The sequence below is a fragment of the Oryctolagus cuniculus genome, chromosome 1, assembly GCF_051225735.1.
Source record: "Oryctolagus cuniculus isolate XC-2025 breed Fujian yellow rabbit chromosome 1, ASM5122573v1, whole genome shotgun sequence".
Classification (NCBI taxonomy): Eukaryota; Metazoa; Chordata; class Mammalia; order Lagomorpha; family Leporidae; genus Oryctolagus; species Oryctolagus cuniculus.
Window position 1 is genome coordinate 163,060,710 of NC_142867.1, and position 15,985 is coordinate 163,076,694.

At 51.9% G+C, this 15,985-nt stretch overlaps 1 protein-coding gene across 15 annotated transcripts in view; it reads left to right on the forward strand.

The window, feature by feature from the left end:
• Window positions 1-15,985, forward strand: part of DMRT2 (doublesex and mab-3 related transcription factor 2) — a 128,619-nt gene that overhangs the window by 44,980 nt on the left and 67,654 nt on the right. For 5 of the 15 annotated variants that reach the window (XM_089316364.1, XM_051858420.3, XM_089316374.1 and 2 more), the window contains one exon: window positions 14,113-14,215. Coding sequence is in view for 8 of the 15 variants with exons in the window: in XM_008255972.5 (XP_008254194.1) it covers window positions 12,325-12,843; window positions 14,113-14,215; window positions 15,878-15,933 (678 nt within the window). In the remaining 7 variants the exon portion in view is untranslated. Of the gene's footprint in view, window positions 1-11,122; window positions 11,585-12,281; window positions 12,844-14,112; window positions 14,216-15,877; window positions 15,957-15,985 lie in introns of those variants that run through there. The other 10 variants (XM_089316415.1, XM_089316421.1, XM_089316411.1 and 7 more) reach the window with 8 other exon arrangements.

The window sequence follows — 15,985 nt, forward strand, 5'->3', positions numbered from 1 at the left end:
AGAGAAATGGAAATAATTCTGTCATCCTACATATTTAATATTGTTATGGAATCTGTAATCTAAAATGATCAACAAACCGGTTACTTTTGCTTTTACTCCTAAGTCTTTGGAGAGTCTTTCTTATTCCAGGCTAAACACACCACTATTTATCAACATATGCAAATTAGCTTAAAACTAATATGTGTATTAATTCCCTCAAGTAACTAAGGATTACTTTTTTCAAATTCCTTTAAAAAAAATCACTGATCAATCTGAGTTTATGCATGAAAAATTTCATCCCAGAAGGATAATATTTTTGGAAAGGAGTGAAAACAGGAGCTTTGAATGGAAGCGTGGGTATAACTCAATGTAGGGTGAACTGACAGTTCCCTTCCGTGATGTAAGAGACACCATTACAGAAACAGTAAGCTACATTCAATTAGGCGGTTGTTTCTACTTGTGTCTTGACTTTAATAACATCTGAAACTCAGGAACCATGATGCTGTAGCCAGAATGGAAAATTAGAACATGTGGTAAGCGAGGAAGTTCAGACTCCTACACTAATTTATCTTCAGTCGGGAACAGAGAGAAAAACTTATTTTTAAAAAATGTTTTAAAGCACCAACCATCCGCAGGGACAAATAAAAATTTTTTAAAAAATAGGAAAACATTATAATGAAACTCTGCATCTGGTTGACATTTAAATAAAGCTGCCAGAGTAGAAACCAATTTCAGGACAACAACTCCAGTGACATATTTTTAAAAGAGAGTGCAGGAAAAAAATTTGGTTTTGGCTGAGCAACTCTTAACACCACTTATCAGGGAACCATCAATATTTATTGCATTGTAGATATGTATGCCAAATAACACATCTGGGAATACGGAAGAGAAAGCCGCAACTGGAGACTTGATTATGTGCTTTCATGTATTGCACTGTTTCCTGAGGCCAGATCTAGTTCTTTTGGAAAAGATAAGCCAAGTCTACTGACTTTGTAATTCCTAAGTGGATGAAAGTTAAGTGCACAGATGTCTGCATGCATTGTGCAAACTGGGATGAAGAAAAACTGCAAGAAATAAAACACAACAGCAATGATAGCAACCCTGTTCTTTGAGATCCCAGGATGTGGCTGCTAACATGATGGAGTTGGAGAGGTCTCATGCTGGGCTCCAGAGGTGTTTTGCTCCGACCAAAGAGTAAAGCCTCTGAGTGCGGAGGAATCCAACAGGTTCACAGTTCTAAAACCAGGGTTGGATCAACTCTTTACTAACAGAGCAAACTCTAAGCCCTGACAGTGTAACAATCTCAAACCCTTGGAGGAGGTAGTTACTGTGTACTGTAGAGGAAAGCTCGGAGCTTGGTTAGAAAATCAAGCTGTGCAGAATTCAGTTTGTAGACTCTTTAGCCATCATTCACTTCTGCTACCTGTGTCTCTGTCCCCAGTCAACTAGCATAATGTTGGCGGCTCAGTTAATGAGCATCTCATCCATTTGATTCATGGCAAGGTGATAAGTTCTACCAGGTCTGAGGTCCCCGAAATTCCATTCCATTGCTATAACTAAATCTACCCACTCAGTCAACAGGGCTGTCAGTTTTAATTGACAGAAATGGAGTGGACTTTCTGAAGCATTCTTGTGTCCTGGGAGGGGCAGAAAGAATGACAATTGTTGAATCTGGCTAATGGATTATTATAAGAGATTATATATCCATATAGATATAGAGCGATAGTGGATATTTATTGGATTATAGTAATGGATAGTGTACTACTTGGCCTACATTTGTGCACTGTTTAAAATTTCTATAATTAAAAAATAAGGAAAAGAAAGAGGAGGAAAGCAGTGCAACTTATAGTTCCTACGGGCATCCAGACTTAGCCAACTAAGACAGGGAGAGCTGAGGCAGGGCCATTCCTTTCCTTCACAGGAACACCACACTTCTTTGGAAGAGAAACAAAACGCATTGGGATCAACCTGTTGACTCAGAAAGGTTTTGTTACCATGCTGCATCCCGCCTCCTCTTCCAAGTGGGAGTATTTCCCTCCCAGTCGCTTCCACAGTGCTAAAGAAGTCCATGCAAACATTCTACCTGAATCCTTGTTCCCCATTGGCCAGGAGGGAGGGGGTGCGTTGGATTTTCTGTTGGCCAGTGAAGGAATATAATGGCAACTTCATCTGAGGGAAAGGCATTGCCTAAAAGTCATTTATTAAACAGCACCTGGTATTCCCCTCTGTGGCCTCTCATGGACTTAATCTTATTTTTATTTATTAACCTGTTACATAATGGTCTGAACATGAAAGCCAACGGATGAAGACATGGAGACCTCGTGAATACCTTGTGCTCAAAATGCTTTTTAATTTTTTCAAGGGTTTATTTATGTATTTGAAAGGCAGAGTTACAGAGAGAGAGGGAGATAAATCTTTTATTTGCTAGTTCACTGCCCAAGTGGCAGAAGTGGCCAGTGCTGGGTCAGGCTGAAGCCAGCAGCCTGGAACTCCTTCTGGTTCTCCCACATGGGTGCAGGGGCCCAAGCAGTTAGGCCATCTTCCACTGCCTTTCCAGGCACATTGGTGGGGAGCTGGATGGGAAATGGAGCAGTGGGACTGGGATGGTTCATATGGGATGTCAGTGCTGTGGCATTACTTGCTGTGCCACAAAACAGGCTATCTTTCTGATTTTCAAAGAATTTCAATCACCCCCCTCCCCATTTTGACCTTAGAACCTTAGGAAACTATTGATGTAGGCAATGAAAAATATTTATTATTTCCATTTTACAAATGAGGAAACTGAAGCTTAGGTTAGGAATGTGCAGAAATTCTTGGGTCTCCAGAAATGATGTGGGGTCTTCCATGCTTTCAGAGCCCAGGCTGATCTGCACAGCTTCCTGTCACCTCTGCCACGCACCCATTTGTCTTTAGGGTCATTTGCTGCCGCCAAACTTTAAATCTCTCCTTGGCTCTAAAGTCCTGTTCAGAAAACCTGGTGGCCTCAGGAAAAGCGTTGTGTTCCTCAAAACCATTTCTGCACGGAGAGCTATGCAGGAGAGGAGGGTGTGGAGGGGAGAGCGTCGAGGCACCAGGAAATGGGGCCCCTGGGCCTGGCAATGGGGCGAGGACATTCTGCCGCAGCTGTGCGCTGGCGATGGGAGACGCAGGCAGCTTCTTCTGGAGGAGGAACCTGGGGGCCAGGGCAATCGGGGGTGGTATAGAGCTGAAGCATTTTCATCCGCCGCTCCAGTTGACTCCTGCTGGGAGTTGCAATCTGGGTTCTGTTGCTTCCAGAACCGTGCCTGCGACAGGACGGCTTCTCCGGACCTGCTTGGGTAACTGGAGGATGAAAGATGTGAAGGGTCGGGAATGCCAAGCTGGAAGGGTCTGGCTCCGAACATGCTAAACGGAGGGCCCTCAACGACGGTGACTGATGCCTTGGCAAAATCATCGCAAGACTCAGCTCGAGAAGGGCCCCTCCCCATTCCTTGGAGAACGCGCCAGAAGGCTGGAAGGAGCAGTGGTCTGAGCCTCCAGGCGCGCAGAACAGCTCCGCAATCTCCCCTCAGTCTACCGATGCCCCTCCGAACTGCCACACCGACCACCGCTCGCCGTGGGCCGTCCACGGCAAGCAGACCAGAGGGCAAGGGGCAGGCGAGACCGGACACCCGCCGCGGCTGCACCTGGCTCCCTAGTGCGGGTCTGCGGGTTCGCCGCACAGCGCCCCCGCGTGGCCTCTTTCCGCCGTTCGCGGCCCCGGGTTTAGGAAGTCGGGCCGGCAGCAGCGACCGGCTGCGGGGAGCCCTGGCGTTTGGCGAAGCTGTCGCCTGGGGACCGCTAGACTCTGGGGAAGGATCAAAGCATTCTTGTGGCGCCTGAAGTGCCCGAGGTTGCAGTTTTGTTAGCCTGGCTTCACCTCGTCAATAAATTTTCTGCGAAAGAAGGGGCAGGGGTGCAGGGCTCAGGGGGTCTTGGTGGCTGGGAGGAACAGGGGCCGGGTATTTCTTGCACCTGCACTCTAGCCGCGTTAAATCAGTGTGAAACAAGTGACATGTCCCCTTGCCCGCCCTCTCCCAACTGCACATCTCCCTCCTTTGGAAAACCCGCCTGCGCTCTGGGGTCAGCGTTTTCAAAGCGATTTCCTCTTGACAATCAAGTTTACATAGAGACTGGATCTAAGGAGCTCCAGCCCCAGCTGGTCCCTGCTTGTCCCCTCTGTCTTCCCCCACACAACCCTGGGGAAATGCCAGCCTGCAAGCCTTTTCCATTTTCTCATCCCACCTAGAAATAGGCTCCACTTCAGTTCCTTCATTTCGCAGAAGCTTAAGGGGGAGATAGCAGGGGAACTGCCCCCAGGTGAAGGGTTACTTTTGTTGGGAAACCCAAGAATAGAAGAGCAGGACCCCTTGAGGATCTCACTGCCTTTGCTGCTCATTTCACCACTGGACAGAATCCTGCCCTTCACAGATCCAGAACTCCATAAAGGTGTCTGTGTTCTTCCAACTGGCTGCAAGACACAGGCTCACAGTTTAGTCCCTGGAATTTCACATTCTGGACAGTCCCTGCTATCCAAAGACAGCCAAACACAGGGCGAGCCCCTACACACTCCCTTCCACTCCACGCCATTGGGACAGACACCGTGAAGCATCTGTTCTGCAGCTCTCTTCCCCAAGGCTGGGGTACGCCTTCAGCACAGGGATGTTTCTAGAATTTTTTTTTTTTTCAGAGAGCCTAATAGGCCCACTTCCTGCAGCTAACAACAAAGGAAATATTTTGGCCCAAATCGAAGCCCAAACTCAGGCCCCAGTATGAGCATCACATAGGACAGGGCTCAAGAGGCCTGTTGAATAGACCTGGTGATGTTTTGCTTAAAATCCAGCTGGAACAGGCCTAATCTAGAAGCAATAGGGTAGTGGAAGCTTTGAGATGCGTGGGTACCCACCCTGTTACTTGAAGGAATCTTTGCTGAATCTTTTGTGAAGAGCTCCATGTTTTCACTGGTAGGCAGATCTGGTGTGTTTTTCACATTGTTCACTGGGCTTCCGATGGGATAGGGTCAATGGCAGAACTACAGAGAAGCAGAAATGTCACCAAAGTGGCAGAAATTGCCTTTTTTGTCCCATCTGCCTCCTTTTTTCGTCCTCCCTGTGTCCCTGGACTTTCTTCGTGCCCTGGGTCTTGTTACCTGAACATGCAGCCCATTATAGAGAAAACAGCATTTTTTTAAATAATTTTTTTTATTTGAAAGAGTTACAGAGAGGTAGAGACAGAGAGAGAGGTCTTCCATCTGTTGGTTCACTCCCCAGATGGCCGCAACAGCCGGAGCTGAGCCTATCCGAAGTCAGGAGCCTCTTCCAGGTCTCCCACGTAGGTGCAGGGGCCCGAGGACTTGGGCCATCCTCTGTTGCTATCCCAGGCCATAGCAGAGAGCTGGATCGTAGGAGGAGCAGCCGGAACTAGAACCGGCGCCCATATGGGATGCCGCAACTTCAGGCCAGGGCATGAAGGCAGCATTTATTACAGATGTTAGTATTGGGCAGAGAACTTAGAAATTACTGGATCTTGGGGCTGGCGTTGTGGCGTAGCGGGTTAACACCCTGGCCCAAGAAGGTGGAGTGGTGTGCTCAGTGGCTGATTCAGGGAAGGGGTTAAATTGCCACCACAGTACCTGCCCAGCAACACCTGGCTTCCCTCTCCCTTTCCTGGTTCCCACCTGGTGGCTGGACTGTTGGGAAAATACGGAGAGTGATTTGAGAATGGGTCAGATCTGGCCCCCCCCCCCTCGAATTGTTACACGATGACCTGGGATAGGAGCAGGGGTGGAAAGTTCTCAGGGTTATGACCTTCTCTCTTCAGTTAGTCCTGAGGGGGCTGCGGTGCCCAGCGCATCCCCGGGTGCCTCACCAAGACAGTAGCCCTCTCACCACTGCCTTCTGGAACAAGACCACCGCCCCTGCGGTGGAACCCAGGTCCTGATAGCACCTCCCCCGAGGACCTCTTGGAACGGCTACTGAGAGGTTAAGGAAGTCTGCGGTTGCCTCATCTCCTGGCTGCCCCATGACCCCCAAGCGAACTGACCCGCGTTCCCCAGCGCGGAGGATGGGCCCGCAAGCTGGCAGGGTCTCCAGAAAGCTCTGGGCGGGTGGTCGCTCTGCACTCCCTGCATCTGACCGCGCGGCCCGCCGCAATGGGCACAGTGGGCAAAACTGAACGGAGGCACCGCCCTGCAGGGGAGGTTGCTGTGGACTCCTGGGACGGCGCAGCCCACTTAGTTGCCGTGTGCTCCCACATTTTCCCTTTCCGCTTGTAAACCACGGAGCGTGGACTACCAGGATCCCTTCCGGTCCTAAACAGCCATAACTTCAGCCCTGCCTCCGTCGGAGAGAGACCCAACCCGCCTCATCCTTTTTTCTCCCAGCGTCTTGGACACGCGAAGCCGGCCAGGGAGTCTTCTCTGAGCACGGAGGACAGCAGCCATCCCCCGCGAGCTCTCCTCCGCACCGCCCCTGTGGCTTGTGACAGGTCGTATATTTGATTACGCAAAGTACATTGGGAAATCATCTCTCGGTAGTCCCATCTGGGATTATTTATTTCGCCGCGTCCACCGCGAGTCAGAGTCGCGAGGCGGTACAACGCTGAGAGTAGCTTTCTGCAGAGGAGGTGTACCCGGGGTCATCTCTGGAGGAATCAGAGCGTAGCGGTCAAGGGAGAAGCGCCTTACCTGCCGCCTGCGCGCTCTCGGCAGGTGGTGAGGCGGCGCAGGGGTGGGGGGGAGGGGCGGGCAGGCGGCAGCGGGCGCAGCTCCTCGCGGCCCCCCTTCCTCATCTCCAGGCCCCAGGAGCTGGAAGTGCGGCGGGGCTGGGAGGAAATCGGGCCTCCAATTTCTCCCGCTCCGAGCTCCCCGCAGCCAGATGGCGGGAGTTAGAATGGCAACAATGGGAAATGGAATGTTCCAAGCTCCTGGCAGCTCGGCAATAGTATCTGAAAGCAGGAGTGCTTCATAGTTTGTCCCGAAATGGGGCACATGTAATTTAGGGACACTGACTTGTACACTTTGTCTTTTTTAAACAAACACGTGAAAGGCACACACGTTGAGGGAGAGAGAGAGGAGAGCGACCTTCCACCAACAGATCCACGCCTCCAAAAGTCCACATCAGCCAGGGCTGGGCCAGGCCGAAATCAGGAGCCAGGAACATCATCAGGGTCTCCCACGTGGGTGGCAGGGGCCCAAGCACTTGGACCATTACCAAGTGCATTACCACTATTGCTGCCTCCAACAGTGCGCATCAGCAGGAAGCTGAAATAGGAAGCAGAGCCGAGGCTGTGAGCAGGCACTGGGACCAACGATGCTCACCGCTTCCCTGTGCATTTTTAAGGGAGGGAATAAGCATGATGTGTGGATAATATCTCAATAAAGGCTGCTATAAAAATAAAAGCGCGATAATAGAAATACTACAATAACTCTCTGGTACTGAAAGCTCCCTACGCGCGGGCCAGGGCTCCAAGGGGTCATTGTTTTTGAGGTTAAATTCTCTTTGCAGTTGAGGCTAGTGAGGCACAAAGGATGATTAAGGACCCTGCTCGACGTTTTCCGGACGAGGCATGGCAAATCCCGCACTGTATCAAGCGGGTCGAACTCTGGGACGCGGAGCTCCGATTCCAGTTGAAGTGCAGCTTACAGAATCCGCGCTGGGCGACGGGGCTTAAAGGCGCGGGGTGCCGCGGGGCACCCAGACAGTTGCGCGGGAAGGATCCAAGCCTGTTGCATGGCCAAGCTGCCAGCCAGGTGGGATTGTCGCGAGGAATTGGATTGATGAGCAGGAGCCTACTTGAAACAGGTTTCCCTCCTTTATTTTTAGAGGGGTAGAGAGAGAGAGAGAGAGAGAGAGAGAGAGGAAAACCCTTAGCAAGAAAAGAAAAAGAATCATTCTGTTGGGGTTCCCTTTTTTAATTTGGCTAAAGGAAGGCTTCCCACTGCGTGGGTCTGCGCGGTGCCCTAACGGGAAAGGGTGCAGGATGAGAGACATTTAGGAGAGAGAGAGGGAGGCAGAGGGTGAACCCGCCCACACTACGCTCAGCGGCCAGCTAGGAGAGAAGCACACCCTGCCGGCCGCCCTCACCGAGCTCCCCGGGGCTGAGTCCTCTGCGGGGGCCCCCGCTGCTTTGTAATTTGCAAGAGGGACTCGGAATGGTACCTTGCAATTTGGTGTCGGTTTACAAGTCAAAAGAACTTCTCTGTTTCCCCACCTCCGAAGTCTTCAGTCCCACCAGATCCCTTTTAAGAGAAGGACCTGCGGAGAGCAGGATTCCCTGCGCCTTCGCCTGTCCGTCTAGCGGGCAGGGGCCTCCCTGGGCTGCAAGAAGTAGCACCCTCTCCGGAGCGGACTCAGGACTTAATCGGAGCTTCTAGTATGCGAAGACGTCCTAGTGTCGCGATTATTGAGTCTTCACAACGAGCTGGGTCAAGTCGTGGCTGGTCTCCCCATTTTGCAGATGAAGCATCCCGGGCGCCCGAAAACAACTGACCAAAGACACGTACTCCGTGGAACGATCAATTTGAACCCAGGTTCTTTGGCCCCTATTTCCTGAATATTTAGTTTACTGAGCAGTTTGGGCAACCGTGAATTCGTTTCACAATTCGATCAAAAGCTAGGATCATCCCTGCTGCCCCCACCCCAGAAAAATACACATAATTTCTCGATCAATTTCGGAGGTCTCGGGAGGACCTCCACTCCCTTATCGTCCCAGAGGTTGCTGGCCTCGAGGTTCCCTGGGGGCCTTCAGGGCAGCGGGCTGGAGTACAGTTCAGCTGGATCCTGACTGCAGCTGCAGATGGGGTGCGGGAAGGGGGCAAGTGGACGGAGGGCGCTGTGGGGTTGTTTCGCGCGGCTTGCCAGGGCTGGGGAAATGCAGGACGGCGAATTCTGGGCCCTGAACTCCTGGGAAGCCCTGGGGCGCCGCCCTCCCCACCTCCGGGCCCGAAGACGCGCTCTGGAGGAAGGCCCGCCCCTTTCCATCGGAACTTTGGGAAGGCCTGGTCCTCTCGGTCCAGTCCAACCTCAGGTCTTGCTTCAGCCGGCGTGGTTTACTGTACACAAACCCCACTTGTTTCCTTCTTTTTATAGTAGTCTTCGAAGCTCAAACTAGTTCCAGGGCGTGTGGGCTCCTGGTTTACTTTCAGTTTAGGAGATTCGGCCGTTCACACCCGTTTTCCTCTCCTGCTCCGTCCCCTCCCCCGGGCCCGCTTTCCCCTCCGTCTTAGTTACTCGGAGCTAGCAAACTCGCTGTCTTGATTTGATTCCTTAATATTTAAAAATCGCTGGTGAAGCGCTAATGACTTGAACTCCTTACCCCACGCCCGGCGGTATAAGCCATAAATAAAATAACAGAACAGCCTGCCCAGCGCCGTGCGCTCACGGCCCGCGCATGCATGGTGCGCGGCAGAGGCACCCAAACGCCGGTTTGTAAAGGCAGAAGTGTGGCTTAGCAGGGGGAGACGCTAGGAAAAACCAGAATGATTGATAAAAACGTGCTGAGTCTTGTTCCAGGAAGCCTGCGCCTAAGGACGGGTACTATCGTCAGAAAGGATGCTAGCCTAGTACAATTAATCCGCATACCCACAGAGGCCGAGTTAGGACTGTGGTGCTGGCCAGTTAACTGCTCCCCTCCGGACTACTGCGAGACCCCAGGCTCCCCTCTGGATCTCTGAAGATTTCGGGAGGAGAACACATTTCTGCTTTGGTCAAGAATTCGAGCTCTCCAACGTGCGTGAATACAAAGCACATTGATGAGTGGAGGAAAATGCAAAAGCTGAAGCGTGTTATTTGGTGGTGCTAAGGGGGAGACACCCACGGGCCGTGTGGCCCTTACTCCCGTGTCCCAGCCAGCACCTCTTCCAAGACGCCCAGAGACACTGAGGAGCCCAAGGGAATTAGCTTCGGTGGGCACTGCAAGCCGTCCTGAAGGAGCACTCCTAAGGATGGCAATCCAGTGCCGGGGCCCCAGGGGGAGAACTTCCCCACGCGGCTGCCTTCGTCTCTCGGTCATTCCTCCTCAATCGCCTTTGTCCCTGTTTTCCGGAGCATCGTTAACTTTTCACCTTTTCACGGGCTCAAAGAGAAGCAACGTGAGAACCACGGCAGCAGTTCCCTTCCTCCAGCAGACAGGTACAGCGGGACCACTGTGTGCGCGGTGCAGCCATGTGCAACTTCCTAATCTGTCTCTTAAACCCACCCTACGCGAGGGGCCGTGGGTACTTAAAACTGCAACTATGCCAGCGTCTATGTGATTGTAAATTTAGTTCAAGAAAGAGAAGGCAGCACTGAAACGCGAAAACGAATTCCTTTTTTCAGTATGTTGGAAATGGAACTTTGTTTTGAATGTTTTCATGAAGGATTTTTGAGGGAGACGCTTGAAGGGTCACTTTGTTTATAAATATATTCGTGCACGCTAAAAGCAATCTTTTTTTAAGAAAAAAAAATCTTGTTCACATGTAGTCTTAGAGCAAATATAATATACATAAGTCTCTTAATGGCGTGCATTTCCTTTCTTCCGAAAATGAACTGAACCAGCCGTTGATTGATGTAGAAAAAAAATAATAATGTGACTGGTGGTTGATTTGGCCACCTTCCTCACGAATCCGATGAAAGTTAAAGAGGAACCAGTTTGCGCTTCAGGGATGAACGGAACTAGCCGCACACACACAGCCACAGGTCGTTTGTAGGCTGAACGCAGAGATGCAAGGTAACGACCGAGTTACTCTATAAACAGGAGAAAGGAAGGAGCTACGGCGCGCCCATCAGAGGCCTCCTGTCCGCGCTCAACTCTGGGTTAATGATTGGGTCGCAGAAACACTGTTGGTGCTGATTTCAAGGGACCAACGATAGCCTTTCTGATCTCTGCCTCACTTTTAATTACCTTCTGCTGTGGACAGCGCGATTTCTAAGAGTGTGTCTCCGCGAGGTAGGCGACTCTTCAACCCGCAGCAGGCGCCTCACTCTTCGGGGTTAGCTTCGGCACGGGAGACCCGGTTGTAGCGAAGGCCCAGCGGGCGGACTCTGGCAGAGCGCGGCGGGGAGGAGCGCGTGGATCGATCGCGGGGAGGCGGAGGGCGGCCGGCCGGCGCGCGTCGGCCAATAGGCGTGCACACCGCCTGACGACCATCCAATCAGAGGGCACGGAGCTCGGAGGCCCGAGCGGATAATACTAGGGAGGGGCGCGGCGGCGGCTGGAGACTGCGGCGAGTGGCACTGCGCTGCACGCAGCCGCTCCCGCCCGCCCGCCTGCCCTAGGAGCCGGTCATCTGAGCTAGGCCCGGCACCTTCCCGGCCCGGCTTGGGTCAGAGGAAGCCGAAAGTGACCTCAGAAGCACGCGAGGCTGCAGAGGACCAGTTTCACCTTTGAAGAGCTCGGGATGTGTGTGGGGCTAGGTCACTGAGAACTTAAGTCGCCTACTCCCCGCCCTTCTCACCCCTTAAGTCCCCTGTACAGCTGCCCGCCCCCAATTTCGTGACCGGAGTGGCGAACTGGGTTTCCGTTTGCCTTTGCTGCTAGCAGCCTGACAGCCAGATCCCAAAGCTGGATATCCTTTGACGCGGCTGCTCGCCGGGGCTGCAAAGTCTTGGTGAGTGTTGTGATGCCTACTGGGGTCTCCGGGAGGGTCAAGGGCAGGAGCCACCTTTCCTTGCCGGTTGTTAGGCTTTGATACTTCAAGAAGATGTCAGTCGTAGGTCCCGTGCGGCGCAGCCCTGTGCGTCCAAGTGCTGTTGATGCTAGGCTGGCATCTGCAGCTTTGTGGCTAGCGTCCCGTGGGGCGCTGATGACAGTGGAACTTTGGTTACCAGTGGATTTTGGGGAGATTAGGGGAGAGTTCCAAGGAAGGTCCTGGTGGTGTGTAGGTGGATGAGGGGCCTTGGGAGGTACTGTGTTGTAATGAGGAATAATGATTTCATTGACATCGCATATTCTTCACGGCCGTTTAAGACGGCTGTGGAGAAGGCTGACAAGTGTCCTAGGTCAGCCTAGTTGAACACAAGAATTTTGCGTGTGTGCTCATGATTTATCTAGGAACTTGTACAATAAACCTGGGTAGAGTCACACGGGGCTCTGTTAAAGGTCAGGTGCTCACAAAACACCAATAATAATAATAATCCTTGTTGAGTTTGGATCCCTGGGCACGTGTGGTCTGGACATAAGGGGCATGGAGAGAATAAAGGGTAACTCCAGGGTGGAGGCAAGCAGGCCAGAAGCTCTGGGGCCCGAGGCTCGGTGACGGTTCCTGACGGCGGCCGATGGATCTTTGGGTCTCTGTGTCTCTCTAGACTGCGGTCCTAGATCGCGAGCCGGAGCCAGGCATTGCGCACTATGGCCGACCGACAGGCAGGCCCGGCCGCTGGAGACTGGGAGATCGACGTGGAGAGCCTGGAGCTGGAGGAGGACGGCTGCGGGGGGCCTCCGTCCACGCCGCCCGGACCCAGCCCGCCGCCGGCCGACGGCGAGGACGACGAAGAGGAAGACGACGCGGAGGAAGACGCGGAGGAAGAGGGCTATGGCGAGGAGGCGGGCACGCCGCAGGAGGTGCCGGGCCGGCCGGAGTCGCAGGGAAGACAGCTGCCCAGGCCTGCGCCGGCGCCGCCGGCCTTGCCCGCCGCAGCCGGGGCCTCGGAGCGCGCCGCGAACGCGGGGGGCGTCGCGGAGCCGCGCAAGCTGAGCCGCACGCCCAAGTGCGCGCGCTGCCGCAACCACGGCGTGGTGTCGTGCCTCAAGGGCCACAAGCGCTTCTGCCGCTGGCGCGACTGCCAGTGCGCCAACTGCCTGCTGGTGGTGGAGCGGCAGCGTGTCATGGCCGCCCAGGTGGCGCTCCGGAGGCAGCAGGCCACCGAGGTGCGTACCCGGGGAGCCGGCGGGGAGCGGGCCTGGCGGCGCAGAGTACGTCCCAGGAAGGGCGGCGAGGACGCTTCCCGGCCCTCACGGGCCTGCGGGGTCGGGAGGGAGAAAGCCGCGGGCGTCGCGGAGGGGGCGGAATTCGGCAGAGAAATCTTTTGTGTTAAGCAGGTCTTGAAAGTGGGCAGGCGCGTTTGGGACGTGTCGAGAACGTCGTTTTATTTTTATTTATTTATTTTTTAATCCTTAAGTTTATATTGGTGATGCTGGGGGGCTGGTGGAAGAGACGGCTTGGTCCGGTTCCCCGGGCGTCCAGCAGTACTGAGGCGCGCACGGTGCCCTCGGTGCTGCCCTGGGCACCGGGCCGTTGGGGATGGGCAGCACGTGCTGTCCATTCTAAGGATGGGTCAAGAGTGCGTGCGCAGCGAGGTGCCCTCAGCCCGAGGTCGCGCGATGCGCGCGGACGGCCCGAGTGGCGCTGGCGGGCGAGCTGTCTGCGGCTTCGCGCCGCGGCCTCCCACTGTGCGGGTTTCCTGGAGGAGATGGCTTTTTCTTGTCCTTCCCCGTGCTCCCCTGCGCGTCGACCGCCGAGAGGCTTCTCGGGGCCTCCTCCCAGACTCAGGGCGAGCGGAAGGGATCGCCACACAGGCTGAAGGACCCGCACGGAAAGCCTTGAGAGCCAGAGGGCCTCAGGCTCCTGGGCAGTCCCGCGCCCTGCGTCTGCTGCCGTTTCGGCAACCCGCTGGGTTGGATGGAGAATCCGCTCAGCCAGGTGGTGACAGCCAGGGATCCCTTTGTCCGGCGTGCCTGGTGGTCTCCAAAAGCCTTGTACCAGGAACAATGTGCAGTTTGCAGCCGCACCCAGAGACCCTTATGATTGTGCCCTCGCTGGCCAGCAGGCCAGCCCTCTGACCAATTGCAGGGGACCCCTGCCTACGGTCGCCGTCCGATAGGATCTGGGCTCCTTCCGCCCAACGCGTGAACTCCCGGGCCAAAACTGAGGGCCGCAGTCCTCTTCGCTCCAGGTGTCGCCTTGCTTCTGGTCCCAGACCCTCTGTGGGCGAGTCTGGGCAGAGGCCAGGGGCAGATGGAGGAGGGCCCTGCAGCTTGCCGCCCAGAGACGAAGGGGTGACATTACCTCATTTGGCGTCAGTTTTCACCAGGCATGGGGAAAATCAGTACATTCAAACAGGGGAGTGGTTTCAGACGATCTTCCGACGCCTCTCTTGTCTTGTTTTCTCTCACTGATTGTGTTTCTTATGTTTCCAGGACAAAAAGGGGCTTTCTGGGAAACAGAATAATTTCGAGCGCAAGGCCGTGTACCAGAGGCAAGTCAGGGCGCCCAGCTTGTTGGCCAAAAGCATTTTGGAAGGTAACGCGACGCAAAATCGATCCTTTGGTTGGTTTGGCTGAGTTGAACTGCAGTTCTCGTTTAGCCACATGGCGTTTCTGTTAACCTGTGAAGAAACCGTCTGAGGCTTCCACACTCTTTATTAGCGCCCTCCTCTTCAAAGGAGGTCAAGACCAGAGAAAATAGGGCTCAAACACCTGCCAAGGTTTTTGTCACCGTCACTTTGAGAATCTTGATGATTCTGTGGCCTCACAGTTAACCCGTCAGCATGAAGTGATGTGAAATTTGCCCCAGTAACTAACATACACTGCCAAGTGAGCCGGGAGCAGATGTCCTGGACAGAAGGAAAGAAATAAAAAAGGACAACAATAACAAAAAACCACATATGCTTTCCTTAGTCGTTGGCAGGAGCTAAATGAGTAGAGTTAAATGAGGAATTTAACAGCTGCTCTTGGCCAATAAAGACCTCTTAACTGAGTGTTCAACCTCAGACCCCATTCTGTTTCATTGTACTGTTTTCCTTCCTGCATTATCTAGATGATTGCTCTTGTTCCACATTTCATTTCACCATTTTTGACTATCGAGGTTGCAGAAGCCTAAAAAAGGTTTTAAATCAATCAAGAGAAGTGTAGATTAAATCTGAGCGCTGTGAAGTCTCAGTCCACTTTCTGTGAAGCCTGGTAATACATTAATTTTCCTTAAAATATTACTAACTCTTAAAAGCATCTCTATTTAGGAATGGGATTTATGTATTGTCTTGCTAGATAATATATTGACTACCTTTTATTGTTGTCTTTAAAATTTTTCTTACGATTAAATAAAATTTATGGTTGCTTTAATCATTGCCATTTAGTGAAATTCAGATTGAAAAGTGCATTTTTTTTAAGTTAGACATTTGAATTTGTTTTTTCTTTTGTGACTTTTAATTTATTTGGTTGGTTCTGGGAAGGTTTTAAGGTTTATTCCTGTCTCACCCTGTACTGTGTATGTACTTCTAACTCCACAGTTGTTTCTCATGAATTAAAAATTAAGTTGGTTATGAACTGGTAAACAGATTTATAGCCGTAGGGGCCACATTGATAAATTGAAATTGTGCCAAAGCATCTTGAGAAATACAAATACTAAATGAAATAATAAATTTAAGTAAATAACTTCCTGGCAAAAACTTACAGTAGAAATAGAAATGTTAGTTTTCACATTTTATTTTATTTGCAAATGAGTATGATGGGTTTGTCACTATATAAGCACAAATATAATGGATCCTTCAAACATTGATAGTGGTGAGTGCTTGGGTGTGATGAAATACTCAAAGTATTTCATGCCATCAGGAATTCTATTTAGGTTACACTAGTCTTTGCTTTTGATTTTGTCTCTAGTCATGAAAAGTGCAATGACTTAATCTATGTTCTAACGATAGCTGTTCAACCATATTGGCATCTGGCCAACCTGATTAGAGCTTGAGAAAGATGTTTTGGACTGATTATTTTCAGTATGTAGGGAATATCACCTCTCTTTGTTTTATTTGTAGCAGTAGCCAGGGAAGGGCCTGGTTAAATTGCTCACTGCAGAGTGTGACTGACTAGTTAACATCTCTTTTCAATTTTCTATGCTTCTCTGTTTCCTTAATCTTTTTCTTTTCCTCCTTGCCAGTTTTCTTTAACTCTCTTTCTCTTTTTTTCCTAGTTCTCCTTGGATTATTCTACAACTGTAGCAATGTGTACATAATGAGCCATCTTTAGAAAATAAGTGACATCAGATCTAGGTATAGATATCTTTTTTTTAATAATGAAA